General features: G+C 44.3%; 1 protein-coding gene across 1 annotated transcript in view; it reads left to right on the top strand.

Annotated features, from left to right (window-relative positions):
* The window catches only part of LOC146772865 (rho guanine nucleotide exchange factor 11-like), a 260,444-nt gene that overhangs the window by 207,842 nt on the left and 33,502 nt on the right, over window positions 1–19,100 (top strand). Inside the window, 3 exon segments of the mRNA XM_085637039.1 lie at window positions 1,448–1,543; window positions 11,232–11,258; window positions 11,261–11,517. Of these exon segments, the coding sequence (XP_085493165.1) occupies window positions 1,448–1,543; window positions 11,232–11,258; window positions 11,261–11,517 (380 nt within the window).

Genomic DNA, 19,100 nt, shown 5'->3' with positions numbered 1-19,100 from the left:
ATGGGCCTTTTGATGGTATTGGTGAAGCGACTGTAGGCACTGACACAAACAAGCCTGTCCATGGGGCATTTAGGATGTGTCTCTAGGAGGGCCCCTCTATTGTTGTTTCTGACCGTTTTGGCCACTTTGTGAATGAGTTCGTCAGGGGACGATCTCGGGGGCAAATTAGTGCTCGGCGTCTCCCCATGTTCCTTAAACTTAGCTACGTCAGTGCAGTTGCTCCTGATCATTAAGATTTGTCCCACTTGAAAATTGTTCCTAAAGGCACTTGGATGGAAGCTGTCACAGCACAAGAGGGAATTGCCTGTCCTCTGTTTCCTGCACAGTTCTGAGCAAATTTCTCACTCCTTCGGGTACAGATGACGGTCGAGGAAGGGAAGTGATGTTTTACTGGGTTTAAACATGCTCGATACAGCACAGGCAGGAGCAGCTTAAGTTACACACACACATAGACACACATAACAGGTGCAGCACAGGCAGCAGCAGTGCACTCTCCCTTACACCGACAGGTAGCAGCGGGGCCCTTATCCTTTAATGCACCAGATGGTTGCAGCAAATTACATTAGTCAAACTTTACTCACAAATACAGATTGTAGAGCACAGATGCAGCGGTAAACACTCCCCTCTATACAGTGAATGGGATCCTTACTTGCACTGGCAGCCCATGTCTCCCTATACACATAGGATGGGTAAAAGTCAGGCGGCGGCAGTGCAGGGACACACAGCACAGCCATTGCTCCATTCATCCATCCACCCAAGCACAGCAAAATAGGAGTGAAGTACATGACCACCGCTCATGAAAAATAAAACAGTCAAATGTAAATGCCTTACTGACTTTCTGAGACACACATGACCCACCAGCTGATGCCCACAGCAAGACCTGCACAGTCAGGAGTAAGAAATATGAAAGGCAAATTCCTTGGTGTGATGTTGAAGATGGCAGACAAGCATTGCAAGTGATTCAGACAAATGCCCTAGTGTCTCATTAGTTGTTGATGGAAGTGGCACCCCTTTCATTATTTGGCCGCATGAAATACCATCGGAAATATCTTCCTATTGGTGAAGCTTTTAAGTTATAATTTAACCATCTTCTGTATTGTGTGCACCTCTTTTTTTTATTAGAGGAGAAAGTTCGAATTATATTGAATTCCATGGTGCTGTAATGTAATAGGGCTTTAGGCAATCCTATTTAACTTCACAAATATGGTGTTTTGGGCTTTGGGTGTTTTTTTTTATTCTGTAAAAACTTTCCATCTTGGCAAATCATTGGAAATTGGCTACTAACCAACTTTTAGGTGACTACAATTTCATTAATGTTTTGGTCTGATCCCTTTCTTAATCTTTTTTTCTGTTTGTCTTTTTTCCTCCCACTTTTTTCATATTGTCCGTCCTTCTCTGCACACCCACAAACCCCCTTCCCTTTTCCTTTGTGGTGTTTTCTGCACAGCTGAGATGGTGGGCAATAATACCATCATACCATTGCCAGACAGCCACCAATCAGAAACCGAACTGAGGAATGTGGGAGGCGGAGCTAACTTAGCTGGTAATCACATTCTCATTTTCTGGTCATGAGAGTTGGAAATGATGCGAGGTAGTCTGTTCGAACAAAACGAAGGTCAGAGCTAGAACTACTTTATCCTGCTTACTGTTTAGTTTAGTGAATGAAACTGAATGTTAACACAGTGGAAGAAGCCTATTATGATTACTGTATCCATATGAACATTAGCAGTGTTACTCACCTAATACACATAGACTCAATATCACTTCACATTATGCAACTAGCGGATTTCCATCAGTGGATCCCACAGCATTAAATATTGACTTGTTCTTGCTTGGAGGTATTGACACAAACATTGTGTGTATCCTTCAGGAAGAATTTCTTTTTCTCTGTTTAATATTTGTGTGTTACTTCTACAGTAAAAACATGCACCATAGGGCTTTAGGATGAAGGAGAGTGAGTTTTATACTGAATTGTATACTAAACAGGATGTTGGGGGAATCGATGAGAATGATAATGTTTTTTTAAAGCAAGGAGTATTACATTTAGATTCTCTTGACGCAGAATTATTGGAGAGCCCTATCACATTGTAGGAATTAGAAATTGCTGTTAATAGTCTATCTTTAGGAAAAGCGGCTGGCCCTGACAAATTGCCGGTTGAGATATACAAATTGTTTTTTCATCACTTGAAGGACGAAATGCTGAAAACTTTTCAGACTGCTCAGAAGGGCTATGCTCCAAACTCATGGGCTGAAGCTACTATAGCGTTTTTTTGTAAAAAGGGCAAAGACCCGGAACTAGTAGGATCATACCGCCCGATCTCGTTGTTAAACTGCGATAGTAAAATATACTCTAAGATATTGGCAATGCTGTTATCTAAGGTTATAAACTCTTTAGTTTCTTTAAATCAACATGGTTTCATTCCAGCTCGTGGGACTATTACTCATGTAAATAAAGTCATCACATTGTTTGATGTTGCCCATACCGAAAAACGAGACTTAGGGCTAATTCTATTGGATGTGGAGAAAGCCTTAGATCAAGTGGAGTGGGAGTATCTGTGGCAACTGATGCAACATATGGGTTTTGGGTCGGGATTCTCGTCGCCAATGTAGAAATGAAAGAACGTCTCGTAGACAGGGTCTTGTAGTTGTAGTTTATTCTTCAGCTATATCCTTATCGGTTCCTTTGTAAGTCTTTATGTAAGCCCCACCAGGAGCAGCCTCCTGGCTACTCAGCCCACCTTCTCCAACTCCACCCTTCAAGTACCTACATCCCTAACATTCTACATGACATCACATAGCTAGGCAGAGAACCAGGGCAAGGGAAATGCACAACATTAGAAGCAGATCACTACAGAAGGCTTTACAGGAACTATACACTTCGCCGATCGGCAGAATTACTGCTATGGGGTTATTAACTGATCCTGTCAGAATCACCAGAGGGACCAGGCAAGGCTGCCCCTGCTCGCCACTTTTGTTTGCCTTATATATAAACCCTTTTGTTGAACAACTGGGCAACAACCCTTGTATCAAACCCTTTTATGTACATGATATTCCATTCTCTGTTTTCGCGTATGCGGACGACATCGCAGTGACGTCGGTGGATCCTTCTCTTGCGCTTCAAGAGATTGAACATTTAGCAAGATTGTTTGGCCAGATATCTGGTTACAAACTTAATGTAAATAAAACACAAATCCTTTGTTCAGATAGTATAGATTTACAGGATATTAGAGTGTTACATGAGGTGACTTATCTGGGCATTAAAATTAAGACCTCAATGCTAGAACTGGTCGATGTCAACTGGAATACTATGTTACATAGTGTTAGGGAGTCGCTTGATAAATGGGGACGATTACATTTTACCCTAATTGGTAGAAGCAATATTATTAAAATGAATATCTTACCAAAGGTTTTATATATATATTTAGATCAATTCCTTTGGAGGTGACAACCACTCAGCTGCAACATCTTCAATCTTTATGCATAAAGTTTATATGGGCTCCTGGCAAACCAAGACGAGCGGCTAGATTTATGACGCTACCAATGGAGAGAGGTGGCTTAGCTATACCAGATTTTGCCTTTTATTTTTATGTATGCTTTTTGTTAAAAATGCGGATTTTATTGACTGGGGATGGAATGGCTAATATTGCCCAGGCCCCGTCGATTTTTGAGATCATGTTGGGATCTGAAGCCCGATACTGTTTGTTTAAAGAGATTGATGGCAGTTATTTTAAGCGAACAAGATTTAAAGTGATGGAAGGAGCCTTTAAAGTGTGGAAGAGAATACGGAAAATTTGTATATCGGAGAAATTATCATATTATACACCAATGAATGCAATTAAGATCCTTCCTCCCATCTTCTGGGATAATATTGCCAACGGGTGGAGGAAAAAAGGTATTATTACACTAGGGGATCTTTTCTCCCGGGGGGGGGTCACTAATTTCATATGAAGAATTGGGGAAATATTACAATTTGCCTAATTCTCAGTATTTTAAATTTCTTCAGGTCCGGGATTATCCAATGCGGAAAAAAGTTGTGGCTGCTCCCAATTTAATTATAGAGGCTGTAAGGCGGCAGGAGAAAATTGGCGTCTTGTATAAGATATTGTTATCATATAGAACAGATGATATAGGGAAACAGAATAGTAAATGGGTTAGCACTTTGGGTGTACATTACATATCTATTGAAGATGCTATTACCAGATCTCGGGTTGTATTAATGTCCGCTAGCTTGAAAGTACAATTTTTTAAAACTGTTTTTGATTTGTATTATACCCCTGCTCGGATGTTTAAGTGGGGGGGAGGGTGTGATGGAAAATGCTTTCGTTGTCGGGGGGGATAATGCTGATAGCCTGCATATTTTTTTTAGATTTGTTGTAAATTGTCCAGATTTATAGCGGATATAGAGAAGTTCATGGCTGGAATCATTGGGCTGGAATCATTGGGAGACCGCTCCATTGACTGAATTGGTACGTTGCGGACAAGTGCGCCCCCTTCAGTGGGTACGCATCGGTGCCATCCGCACCTTACATGTCTGTGTTGGGGAGACCCATGGGTCTCCCCCTGTGACCGAGTCGTAGGGCTGCAGGTGACAGGGGGTCCGACACACACCCCCAAAGGCAACCACCAGACGATTTGCGGGCTGTCCGACGAGTGCATTGTACTGGCTCCGTCGTGAATCGCATCCATTGCACGCCACGGTTAGCTTACGACTGAGACGTACGGAGCGGTTCGGACCCGGAAACGACTCGGTCGGTGAATTTCATGTAGCTCGCATCGTACTTGCTCGCTCGTACAGCTGTACGAGTCGGCCGGAAAACACGTGTATGGCTCGTAGTTTTTCCGGCCGGATCGTGTTCGGTGCCCTTCCGACCCAGATCAGAATCGGCCCCTATGTAGAGCATTTGAATACTCATTAAGTGCATGCGGAGCTGGGGCTCGATTATGTCTCGGACCTGATCTCCTTAAGCCCGCTCCTGTGTTGGATTAAGATCTGGAGCAGGGTGGAGCTGAAGCTAAGCCGGTTGATCCTCAAGGACTGTCTGTCCCTGGACCGGGCAACTAGTATACCTTGGATTGCCTATGTTAAGCCATCCTTTTTTTCTCTAGGCAGGCCCGATACCTTTATGAATCGGATTTCTCTCTCTGCCCACGATTTGGGGAATGTTAAAAGATTATTTCTGGAATGCTCCCGATCAGAGAGAAAAGGCTTAGAACTTCAGAAGCCATTGGTTAGGGGCCACATTCTTTTTTAAAAACTGCACAAGGGATGGAGCATGCTTGGTTCACTCAAAGCATGGTAGGTTTTTATTGGTGAGGTTTATGTTTAATCAACTGTACCATTTTTAGGCGTCTCCATGTGGGTGGGTATTTCCTGAGGTAAGGGCTCCCTTTGGTTATGGCAATGTGTCTTCGCTGGACATGCTCCATTTTATAATGTTGTGCTCCTATTTCAGCTGGCCTAGGAAGCGTTTATTAATCCCTTTAATGAAATCACTGCAGTTTAAACACGTCAGGCCTGCCTTGTACCTTCAGAAGCTCCCTACGGAGCATGTGACCTTTACTGTTTTCTCTTTTTTACAAGCTGTCTGGGTGTCCAGGAAAACGAGACCGGATTAACTGTTTTATATGTTTTGTATTCTTGTGAGTAATCTTTTTGTCTTTTTTTTTTTACCAATTAATTTGATTTTATCATCTCTGGTCTGTATTCTTTTATGGTGATTTTATTTACCGAATAAAAATTTATTTATTGAATACTCATTAAGATGTCAAATAACAGGCTTTTCTACTATCTTGAAGTAGTGGATAGGAAACCCCGTCAAAAATCAATAGTGCCCTTTAGCTACAAATAACAGTGTATTCATGTGTAGACTACCCTTCAGCCCTTAACTTCTCACCTACTTTAAACCATTCCTCTCCAATCATGCACTCAAATATACCTTGCTGTTAAGATAATGTTTGGTGCAATTTGATAACATGTTGCATTCGTATTCTGGCCTTGAATATTGTGGTTGTGCTCCAGGCTTTTGAAAAGTGCTTGTATTGTTTCAATGAGATACATTTAATGGTTTGGTCATTGAATTCATTTATGGCTGTTGTTATTTTTGTTGTAATAGATTCGCTTGCAAAGATTGCTTTGGTACAACTTTTTTTAGAGAGGTTACAGTGGTTCATAAAGCATGGCTGCACAATATGTACAATAGTGAGGAGCTTAGTGGCCTGCCGCCCTTTGATTTCTTGCTGTGACCAGGTCAGGATTCATGGGATTTGGTTAGGGGCCACATTCTTTTTAAAAAACTGCACAAGGGATGGAGACATACTTGGGCCTGGTTCGCTCACAGCATGGAAGGTTTTTATTGGGGAGGTTCATGTTTAATCAACTGTACCATTTTTTGGCGTCTCCATGTGGGTGGGTATGGCCTGAGGTAAGGGCTCCCTTATGACAATGTGTCTTCGCTGGACATGCTCCATTTTATAATGTTGTGCTCCTATTTCAGCTGGCCTAGGAAGCGTTTATTAATCCCTTTAATTAAATCACTGCAGTTTAAACATGTCAGGCCTGCCTTGTACCTTCAGAAGCTCGCTACAGAGCATGTGACCTTTACTGTTTTCTCTTTTTTACAAGCTGTCTGGGTGTCCAGGAAAACGAGACCAGATTAACTGTTTTATATGTTTTGTGTTCTTCTGAGTAATCTTTTTGTCTGTTTTTTTTTTTACCAATGAATTTGATTTTATGATCTCTGGTCTGTATTCTTTTATGGTGATTTTATTTACCGAATAAAAATGTATTTATTGAATACTCATTAAGATGTCAAATAACAGGCTATTCTACTATCTTGAAAAAGTGGATAGGAAACCCCGTCAAAAATCAATAGTGCCCTTTAGCTACATATAACAGTGTTTTCATGTGCAGACTACACTTCAGCCCTTAACTTCTCACCTACTTTGGACCAGTCCTCTCCAATCATGCACTCAAATATACCTCCAGGCCAACTAAGATCTCTCAGACTTCAAGTACGATAGAGGAGCTCTCAGGAGTTTTAAACGATATTCCACAGGGCACTCACTTTCTGATAGGAGGAGATTTTAACTCCCACTATGAGCCCCTTCCGGGACTTCTGCTGGATCTAGCCATGGAGGAGGACATGGAGTGGTCCATACCTCCCCTGCGAGCAACAGCCCCCAGAGTTTGGACCCCCCTTGCTACACAAGTTACCGCTCTAACCTTGAAATTTGGTCTGCGGGCATGTAACGGTAGGACAACTTCAGACAACCCAGCTAGCTTCACCTTGAACAGCAAGGGTAGGGAGTCAAGACTGGACTATATACTGGCTCCACTACCAATGTGGTCAAGCATTATTGACTTTTGGGTATTGCCTAGGGAAGACAGTGACCATAATGCGCTGAAACTAGAATTTGCCCATCCTGGTCTAGATTCTAGGCTGGGATTGAGGGATTCCCTGGATACCGGCCTCGGCCTGACTCAAAACAGACGTAGAGTAAAGTGGGAGACATTCATCTCTAACCCAGAGAGGATACCTATACTTTATCAAAGGGTTGTCCCTATACTTGAAAAAGCGAAGGCACTCATGGCCAATGATATAAACCAGAGTAATCATGAACAAGTAGGGCAGTGCCATAGAACCCTCTCTGAGACAGTATCTGCAACACTCACTCGTACCCTAAAGAGGACAACTGCTTGCGCAGCTGGTCCAACTTGGTATAATAGGACCTGTTGCATTGCAAAATCAAGCCTCCTGACCTCTATCAAAGCAGGTCTGGGAAACGAGATAATTAGAGCCAAGAGATCCGCTTACAAAATTTTAATTTGTAATGCAAAAAAAGAATGGGAACACCAGAAATGGGAATCCCTTTCTGTATCTATGGCCAGGGGGGACTCACAAACATTTTGGCGAACAGTGAATACTGGTTCACTGGAATTGGCCCCAGCACTGGAGCCGAATATTTCACCTAGTGCATGGTCTGATCATTTTAAATCGCTGTACCAATTACCAGATGGGGAGCAGGCTGCTTTCTACCCTTCATGCACTAAGGATCCTAAAGAAATCTCCCTGTTTACATTCAAGGAGGTTAGAGCGGCTATAGCTGGATTAGCTCCAGGCAAGGCCCCCGGGCTGGATGGTATCCCAGGTGACCTTTTTAAGCAGGAGGTGGATGTCTGGACTCCATATCTAGTTTTATTATTTAATCATATTCTGCGAGGCATGGAGATTCCTGCTACTTGGCTGGGCGCAGAGATTGTTCCCGTTTTTAAGAAGGGCTCTCCTCTGCTCCCAGCCAATTATAGACCCATAAGCCTCATAGATGTCACACAAAAGATCTTTGGTAGAGTGATCCTGAACCGGCTCCAGGCCTGGATTGATGACAATAACATCTTGAGTCCCTTTCAGGCAGGTTTCAGAAGGGGGGTTTCAACGGTGGACCAGATCTTCCGATTGAACCTTCTCTACTGGAAATCAGTAACAATCGAGGGGGGCAGTTTATACACGATATTCGTCGACCTGCGGGCGGCATTTGATTTAGTCCCTAGGGACAAACTTTGGGCAGTTTTGGCAGCTACAGGGGTTCCCGCTGATCTACTCTTCATTCTGGAAAAATTACATTGGGGCAACTATGCAAGGGTAAGATGTGGCAGAGGAGGTACCCTTTCAGATCCTTTTCCCGTTGACAGGGGGGTTAGACAGGGTTGTGTGCTCGCACCCACCCTTTTCTGCCTCTTTGTCAACGGGATCTTTAATCATCTTGATGGGATCAGTAACATCGATGCCCCAAGGCTGGCGGGCAACAGGGTACCGGCAATTATGTTTGCTGATGATACCCTGTTGCTCTCCAAATCACCTATGGGTTTACAAAGGGTCCTTGACGGTTTTGTCGACTTCTGCAAGTTGCATGGTTTGGAGATCAACACTACAAAAACAAAATACATGATCTTCAACCCACCTGCCTCTACCCGACCTAGCCCGCGGATAGGGACCTCCAGTCTTGAGAGGGTATACACCTTTGAATACTTGGGGGTTATTTTTAATCCTCTAATGAGGTGGGATTCACACCAGACAAAAGTGAATCTGAAGTTAACACAGATGACGGGTGCTATTTCTAGGATGTTGAGTGGGCTGAACTACAAACCTTTAGGCCCACGCCTTCACATTTATAAAACCCAGGCTAGGGCGGCTGGGCTATATGGGGGTGAAATCTGGGGACATGTACCTATCCAGAAAATACAGGTTGTAGAGAACAACGTCTTGAGGCAGCTGACAGCTCTACCATCAAGCACCCCGCTATTACCTTTAAGATTGGATTTGGGCTTAAAACCCATCGCGGTGGAACTAGGCCTCAAACCTCTAATTTTCTGGCATAAATTATGGCGTACCCCAGAGCTTGAGAATCACAGAATAGAGCTACAAGATATTCTGCGTCTTATAAGAATTGATCAAGTACCATGGCTCGCTTATATTAAACATTCCTGTGAATCAATAGGAAGACCCGATTTGTGGATTGACCCAGCCAACACATGCCCAATGTCTCCCCGCAAAACCATCTCCTCAGCTTACTATGAGCACAATTTACGTGTTCAAGTTATGAAGGCCAGGGCTGGGTCCCTTACTGAACAGTTCCTGGGATTTAAAGATATATACACCCGGGAACCAGTCCTAGATGATATTGAACCAACATTAACCAGGAAGCTCTACTTACAATGGCGCTATGGCACTTTGCCTCTTGGAGCCCACACTGTCAGTTGGTCATCTAATTTAACAACTCTATGCCCAGCGTGTGGCCATCCATCAGAGTCTGACCTGCTTATAATCTTCTTCTGTCGAGCCTACCGCAGACCACGGAGATACTGGCTTCTTCCACTTTTAAAAAACCTGGGTTTTAAGCATCACATTTCAGCTGACAGAATTTTAAAAACTGATCTATCAGCACCCATAGTATTTGCTGTTGCGGAATTTTTAACAGCTATGTGGATCAGCCGCAATCGCTATGTAAAGTCCAAAAACTGAGGTTGGTCTGATCTGAATGTTGATACGCTGTTAACTCTAAATGAGCATTTTAATATGTGGTGCATAACATGTTATTTATTGTATGTTTATCTGTTTTATTCTTTTATGGCCCAAGTGGCCGAAATAAAGTTGAAATGATGAAATATACCTTGCTGTTAAGATAATGTTTGGTGCAATTTGATGACATGCTGCATTCGTATTCTGGCCTTGAATATTGTGGCCGTGCTCCAGGCTTTTGAAAAGTGCTTGTGTTGTTTCATTGAGATACATTTAATGGTTTGGTCATTGAATTCATTTATGGCTGGTGTTATTTTTGTTGTAATAGATTTGCTTGCAAAGATTGCTTTGGTACAACTTTTTTTAAAGAGAGAGGTTACAGTGGTTCATAAAGCATGGCTGCACATTTTGTACAATAGTGAGGAGCTTTCTTAGTCCCTTTGTGGCCTGCCGCCCTTTGATTTCTTGCTGTGACCAGGTCAGGATTCATGGGATTTGCCAAATACCCATTGGTATAGGAACTTGATGTGACTGGAAGCTTTCTTAAATCAGTCCTGCACAGGGTGCTTTGGCCAATTCTCCTAAAATTGTGGTGCATCTCATAGAAATGGTTAAGGACTTCTTGCTGTGCGGTGGTTACTTTATGCCACACCTTTTCTCATTGTTTTCCAGTCCAACCTGGTGACCTCACTAAAACGATTCTATGATGCAGTTCATTTCCTGGGTTATCATTGCTTTTTTACAAGCCAGTTTCTCTCTCATCTGATTGAAGAAATGTCATTTTAACTCACTCTAGCCATTAGGTACTCCACTCCTCTCTATCGTTTTTCATAGCAGCCACTGAGGATCAGATAGGGCTTCTAGCGCTGTGTCCAGGTAGTGTCATCAGGAAATATCAGTGCTTGGGAAATGTTCTGCAGTATGCAATAGAGAGGGAGTTTATGCTGTTATGGATGTTGCTAGAATTCTCTGGTTGCTAATATAAGATGTTTTATCATGAAGGTATTCGTAAAAATGATGTTTAAGAGGTAGGTATTGTCTGGAGAAATATTTGCTCTGTAAGGCGAGATATTGTTACAGATCATATTACATAGTAAGTACTACTATATCTGGTGGTGTGAGTGCAAAATTGTAAAATTCTGATTTTAATACACAGTATTTGAGAAAACCACGTAACTGATGCACATATATTTTATTTTTCTCTGCATAATGCAGGAAATTATTTTTGTATAGCACTTCCGGCTAACCCCTTGATTCCTCTACAGATGATGACCACATAGCACCTGCAGGGAAAACTTGTCGGACTGAAAGTAAGGCTGGTCCTAGCACCTTGAGTGCACTGACAATCAGTTGCATCAACTCCAGTGAAGACAGACATCAATTCCGAAGCACCAAGGTTGCTCCTTCTGCAGAATCACCAGCCTCGAGCCTTGTAATTCATGACAAGGACATGATCTTCAAGACGATGGAGCCGGTTACACTGAAGCTTAACGTGCTGAAGGTGAGAGTGACTGATCTGCAAGATAGGATTGTAAAATGACTGATTGCCTGTGATCTATGACACCATTAACCAAATTGCCATAAAGCCCACGAAAACATACTTACTTTCATGATTTTAAAATTGGTATGTCTTGCAGCAGTATGTTTAGAATTCTAGAGGTAGATGTTTATGAACACTCTGATTTGTTCTTATGCTAGATTTTTGAGAACACTCAGATTTGTTCTTATGCTGAACATGAGAAGGTTTCAATTAAGTTTGTGGTTTATGAAAACATACAGTAAGAAAAAACTATATTGTATTTGGACAGCCTTGGAAAAGACTTCAATCATGTCAGTCCTTTAAAATAGCATCATTACAATCCATTATGAAATCACAATCCCATAGACTGACAAAACAAAGCCCTTCTCTTTTTGCATATACTTATTATTATTATTATTATAGCATTTGTAGAGCGCGACAGCTACCTCCAGCGGAGGTGTCCCGGCGCTAGCATCCAGCCAGAGAGGGAATTAGCTCGGGGAGAGATTCAGGGAAATTAGGGTATAACAGATAGGCCAAACAGCCATGTTTTAAGAGCCTTCCTGAAAGGAAGTTCCTCCTTTATCTGACGCAGGGAGTTAGGCATCAGATTCCAGAGCGTGGCTGTCTTTACCGCAAAGGCTCTTCCTCCCGACCTTACTTTCCTAAAACGTGGAATGGTTAGGAGATTCAGATTGCTGGAACGCAGAGTTCTAGCATTCTGATATTTTTGGAGCCTGTGTCTCAGATAGAGAGGCCCAACCTCTCTGAGTGCTTTGTGGGCTATGACCAGGGCCTTAAACATCACTCTTTTTTTGACCGGCAGCCAATGTAGGCTTTGCAAATGGGGGGTGATGTGATACCGTAGTGGTACATTTCTAAGAAGTCTCGCGGCAGCATTTTGGATCCTTTGAAGTCTCCTAAAAAGATAGTCAGGGAGACCAATGAAAAGGCTGTTGGCATAGTCTAACTGAGAGGTGATGAGCGCATGGACCACTGTCTTCCTGCATTCCAAAGGAAGAAAGTGAAGGCACCTGCGCAGTGCCTTCAGTTTCCAAAAGCATTGGGAAGATATATACGATATTTGAGCCTTGCCTGTTAGTTGGGTGTCAATTCTAAAACCCAGATTCCTGGCTGAGTTCACCGGAATCGGAGGAGGGTTTAATTCTGCTGGCCACCATAGCTCGGATTGAGGAGGAAGAGGTTGATTAAAAAACAGTATCTCAGTCTTATCAGTGTTCAACTTCAGGCAGTTGTCTGTCATCCAAGATGAAATATTCAGAAGGCACTGCCTGAAGTTGGTAAAAGCATTCTCACTCTGTTCTTTAAAGGAAAAGATGAGTTGAGTGTCGTCTGCGTAGGAGACAACACGGACACCCAGATCTTCCACAATAGATGCTAGTGGGGCCAGGTACACATTAAACAGGGAAGGACTCAGGGCGGATCCCTGTGGGACCCCTTGTAGCAGTGTTCTAGAGCTGGAAACATGTGGGGGGAGGAAGACTTGTTGAGATCTGTCTTCCAAAAACGACTGGAACCAGCGTAACACGGTCCCTGTGACTCCTAATGCGTGGAGCCTATTAAGCAGAATCTTGTGAGAGACCGTGTCGAAAGCTGCCGACAAGTCAAGCAGCACGAGCATGGCACAGTTTCCTGTGTCCATCGTCTCCCGAATAGATTCTACCACCTCCAAGAGAGCTGTCTCGGTGCTGTAACCCGCCCTAAAACCTGATTGTGAGTCGTGTAGGCAGCTATTGGATTCAAGAAATTCCGACAACTGTCTTTGTACCTCCTTTTCTAGAATCTTAGCAGGGGCGGGAAGCAGAGAGATTGGTCTGAAATTTTTCAGTTCTGTTGGGTCAGCGTCTTCTTTTTTAAGGATGGGACGGACAAAGGCTTTCTTCCATTCAGTAGGGAAGATTCCGGTGACCAGTGAGGTATTCCAAACATTATTCAGAGTGTTGTTGACTACGGGGGCTAGGAGTTTGAGTATTATCGCCGGGCAGGGATCGGAAGGGCATCCAGACTTGACTTTCATTAAATCTCTCAAGGAAGCATCCTTCTCATATCGACGGAAATCTGACCATTTGACTAAATGGCATATCGGAGGCATCACCTGCTCACCCGTAGTCGGGAATGTGGAATAGATGTCTGCAATCTTATCATGGAAGAAAGAGGCTAGTTCATCACACAGCGGAAGAGACGCCGGGATCGTGCTTTTTAGGGACTGAGGTTTCAAAAAACTCTCCATTATCTTAAAGATCTCCCTTGAGGAGTTTTCTGCTTCCATGATTTGTTTAGCCAAAAAGTCTCTCATGGTTTTGCGTTTGAGGGTATGAAATTTCCTCATTGCCTCCTTATATGTCTCTTTTGCTGAGGTATCATAATTTTTCCTCCAGATACGTTCCAGCTTTTTACAATGACTTTTTTCCAATTGTAGTTCAGTGTTGAACCAAGGCGCTGATGGCCTACTCCTAGGTACCTTACAGGCTTTGATCGGGGCTATCTTATCTAGGGCAGAGGTTATCCAAGCATTGAAGAGGGAGGAATCTCTAGAGGGGTTACCGGAGGGGGTAGGAGTGGTATTGTCTAATTCACTTCTCATTGTATCAGGGGTAACTTTCCTCCAGTTTCTTCTGTTTTGTATAGTAGGTCCACAGTGCTTAGCTGGGCACATCAGTCCCAGCTTGAAAGTGACTAGCATGTGGTCAGACCAGATTACTGGCAGCGGCTTATCCACAGTGATGGACCTGTCATTGGTAAAAATGAGATCTAATGTATGTCCAGCAGTATGAGTGGGAGCTTGGACTCTTTGCACAAAATGTAGACTTTTTAGCGCATCGCCTACTAAAGAGGCCAGAGGGCAGTTAGCCAGGTCCATATGTACGTTAAAATCTCCTAGCACCATATAGTTGGAGTAGCGTAACGATAGGTTGGCAATACAGTCGAATAGTAGTGGCCAATAGGAAATCGGAGTGCTAGGGGGTCTATATATCAAGAGTCCTGCCACCAAAAGATTTTTGGTAGGTTTAATTTGGAAGGACATGGCCTCAATAGGACTGAGCCCTGCTACTTTCTTGTAGGAGATTTCCCACTCCTCTTTCAGAATTATTGCTAGACCACCCCCAAGTCTGTTATCAGCTCTGTTGGCTATAACCATTCTATAGCCCACGCGAACAGTCAGGCAGATATCGGGATTTGACCCTTCTCGCAGCCAGTTTTCAGTCAAAAATAGAAGATCTAAGCCTGAGGTTCTTTTTCTGAGTCGCTTTACAAACACCCCTCCATCCAGTCGCCTTATCCGTGGCCTCCAACTGACCAGAACTGCTTGTCCCCATTCCTGCTCCCAAATTTCCCTTCCAACCTTTCCATACAATCATCTATTTTTTTCCCTAATTGTGTTGCCAAGGTTGAAACTACCGGACACATTTCTGGACCTTATCCTCAGTGCTCCTCTCTGAGGCACCATTACCTTCCAATCTGACAGAATATATCTCACCAGTCTAAAATTTGTCGAGGAATCCAAAATCTTTCCTTCTACTTAAAGTTTAGCCCTCTACCAAAATATCTCTGGACTTCAAATACCAGAGTTCTTCTGCTTCTCTCAACACCCAGCTGAATCTGACAAAAAAAAGCCCCTAAACTAGCCCTAAATATAACTGCCTGGCCGCCTCTCCTTATGAAATGCCAGACTGCTGTGATCCAAAATGGCAACCCGAGTCCTGTGACGCTCCTATGGCAACTGCCTATAACTAAATTCGGTCCAGCCTGCAAGCGCACTCTACTCCATCAGGCACCCCGCAGGTAAGCGCTGCTCCATTTCATATATTGTCCCTCTCATAAATTCTGGGTTAATCAAAGCGCAACTACAAAGCTGTTCAAACACTCTAATCCTGCGCGTCCAACTGGCATTCATCCAAGCACGCTTGCACTTGGCAGTGTCATGCACTGTGCCCCTCGCGATCCAGGTTGCGGTCGTCCCTATGGAAGGCACCGCCATGCGCCTTGATCAAGCAAAGCTCGGCCCATTCAAAAGACACAATGCCTAACCACTTCTTCTGCCCTGACAGTAGTAAACTTTCTCCTGAACACCTCTAATCAAAAAACTTTGGCAGTAACTTTAGACACTCCCAAAACCGTTGTATGTTCCCGTTTTAACCTTACTCAATCACTTTTTGTTTTAAAACACACCGTCTATGCCTCAATAAAAATCCCTGTTCATGTCTCCTAAAGTGAACCCATCGCACACTGAACACACACTTCTTCAACTGTTTTGTTCAGACTCTAATTACATCCTATTCATACATACTCATGACAATTACTGTCGAGATGAAATCGCATGTACTTATCATAGTGGTGAGCAGCAACAAAGAAGGAAGATGGCTGCCTGACTTGGGATTATATATGAAGTAGAATATTAAAAGATTTGTATTCTAAGTTTTATGTGTTTGTTCAAGTTGCTGCTGTGAGTTGGCAATAAAGAATATATACGTAATATCAGCCTCTGTGCCTTGCAATAAAATTGCATAGATGAGAATCACAGTTGCCGCTCTTGAGTGGCGGGTTAAGCCTCTGGCATAGAACCTGATGTATCCGAAATTGGTTCGATGATCAGCTTAATAAGAACACATTTGGAAATATTATCCTTTAGTATTTTTTTTTTAATGTTTATTTATTATGTCTTGCACAAACACTCTGCATGAACATACCAATTCTCGACAGTAATTTGCATAGTAACCAATTTAAAAAACAACATTTGAAATCAACTATATGAGCTTCACGATGTGCTTGGGTGACCGGTACAATTATCCATATCCATATAGTTCAGAGATCAAAACTACTTTATTACTTTGTTTGGAGGGGTGTATGGAGGGAATCTCATGGTTTGTAGTATGTGCTACCGTAGATCACATGCTCTGCACACTTGCTATTTAATGTTGGGCACAGACGTTAATCAAGCCACAAATAGGTTAAGGTATTTTTGGGAAGATGTGCTGCATAGTTTGTGACCCACAGAATCTGACCACTTACTGCCCTTATCTGCTAGAACATTACTGTTACTAATTGTGGAACCTCCTGAGGCTTGAGCTGGGAGTAGTGCGAATTGCGTTTTTAAAACTGTAATTGCTTCGTGTGTGTTTTTTAACTGCTGCACTTACCGCCCTGCGCACCAAAACCTTGCTACGAACCCCCCGCTGACAGCTGATCAAAACGCTGCCACCGGCGAGTGTCTGTTCGTCCCCCTGCCGCCATTGACCAGGACACAGGCCACGCCCACCGGGATAGGCCAAGCCCCCCCTTCCTCTCCACCCGGTATATAGAGCGCGCTGACTACAAACGCTGCCTGTTACTAATTGTGGAACCTCCTGAGGCTTGAGCCGGGAGTAGCGCGAATTGCGTTTTTAAAACTGTAATTGCTTCGTGTGTGTTTTTTAACTGCTGTACTTACCGCCCTGCGCACCAAAACCTTGCTACGAACCCCCCGCTGACAGCTGATCAAAACGCTGCCACCGGCGAGTGTCTGTTCGTCCCCCTGCCGCCATTGACCAGGACACAGGCCACGCCCACCGGGATAGGCCACGCCCCCCTTCCTCTCCACCCGGTATATAGAGCGCGCTGAGTACAAACGCTGCCTGTTACTAATTGTGGAACCTCCTGAGGCTTGAGCCGGGAGTAGCGCGAATTGCGTTTTTTAAACTGTAATTGCTTTGTGTGTGTTTTTTAACTGCTGCACTTACCGCCCTGCGCACCAAAACCTTGCTACGAACCCCCCGCTGACAGCTGATCAAAACGCTGCCACCGGCGAGTGTCTGTTCGTCCCCCTGCCGCCGTTGACCAGGACACAGGCCACGCCCACCGGGATAGGCCACGCCCCCCTTCCTCTACTCCTGCCTCCTATAAAGCATGTGTCTATACAGGAAGCGCAGCGGACGAGCGCAGCGGGCGCGACGAATGCACGCCGAAGGCGCGCATAAGGCAAGCTCGTCTGCGCTCGTCCGCGCTGAGTCCGGGCCAGGGGCCACGTTCCCTACATCCCAGGCTAAACAGATCTTAGCCTACAGCGCAGACGCTCTACATGGCATGAGGTCCTTGGGACCGGACTGTGAAAGGCATTGCCTTGATGCAACGTCTCTTCCAGCCATTTGCCCAAAATGTAACGTCCCCCTTAACCTGTGGCAGACCAAAACCCTGAAGCATGAATACTGTATGTTCCTATTAAACTGCAGATCCCTGCCAAAACATAAGGTGGAAATCTCCTTCCTACTGGAAGAGCGTATGCCGGACGCAGTGTTTCTCACCGAAACATGGTTGGCGTTAGACTCCGACCCTGCCGTTGTAACATCCCTCCCCTCTGGCTTTCAAATCATTCGACAAGACCGTCCGGAGGGTAGAGGGTGCGGGCTAGCAATTAAATTTAAAGAACAATATCATTGCAGACTCATCCCGGAAACTATCCCAGATTGTGAGAGCCTAGCCTTCTCGCTGGAGTTTTCTCCCAACCACTGTTTTTCGGGCACATTGATATATCACCCACCTGGCCCCCCTAAACAATTTCATAATCTCCTACCAGCAATTGTGGCGCCACGCACTAGCGCGGCTGCCATCTATACTGTGTTAGGCGATTTCAATTTTCACTTTGATTCACCGCTGGATCCTACGGCTACTATACTAGCCGATGACCTGGCCGCGCTACAACTTATCCAACGAGTAAAAACATCGACTCATGTGAAAGGACACCTTTTAGATCCAGTGTTCAGTAACTGTGTGGATTTTGTAGTTGGGCCTCCGCTTCCCCTCCCATGGACTGACCACTCTCTGGTGCCCTTTACTTGGTTTACCCAGAAACCCATTCCGGTAACACCGATGATAAGACATGCCAGATCCTGGGCGCGGATACCAGTAGACGAATTGAAAAATAAACTTATGAAAGAACTTCCCCCTAATAATGAGAAGCAGATGGCCGTACAGGGCCTGATACAGCCACAATTAGACTCCAACAACGCCCTCTATTTGGGTGCACCAGAGTACACACTAAAGAGACTACAGCTGGTACAAAACTGCGCTGCCCGCACTCTGCTACAGATCCCACGCAGACTGCCAGTTAGAGCGGCACTGACCAGCCTGCATTGGCTCCCAGTGCGTAAGAGAGTCACCTTTAAGGCAATGTGTATTGCTCACCAGGCCTTCTGGGACTCAGGACCCCTAATTACTCGTAGTCTAGTAAGCCAGTATTGTCCAGGCAGAGACCTGCGATCTAGCCAGGCTTTTATGGCAACAGTCCCTAGAATCAAAAGGACAAGATCGGGTGGAAGGATGTTTGCCTTCAACGCCGCCAAGATCTGGAACTCCCTCCCTTCTCATTTGAGATCCAACCCTGACCTCGCCTCTTTCCGCAAACAACTAAAAACACACCTGTTCAATTCTCCTCAATAAACTCAGTTCTCCTTCCCTACCTGTCTGCAACCTCACCCACCCTACCAACTGGTTCCTCTAGCGCTTGGACGCCTCAGGGCAGCAATTCGCGCTGTTATAAATTCACTTTCATTCATTAGAGACAGGAGCAG

The sequence above is a fragment of the Triturus cristatus genome, chromosome 12 (assembly GCF_964204655.1).
Source record: "Triturus cristatus chromosome 12, aTriCri1.1, whole genome shotgun sequence".
NCBI lineage: Eukaryota > Metazoa > Chordata > Amphibia > Caudata > Salamandridae > Triturus > Triturus cristatus.
Note: the sequence above shows the minus strand (reverse complement) of the source record. Positions and strands in the feature narration are given on the sequence as shown.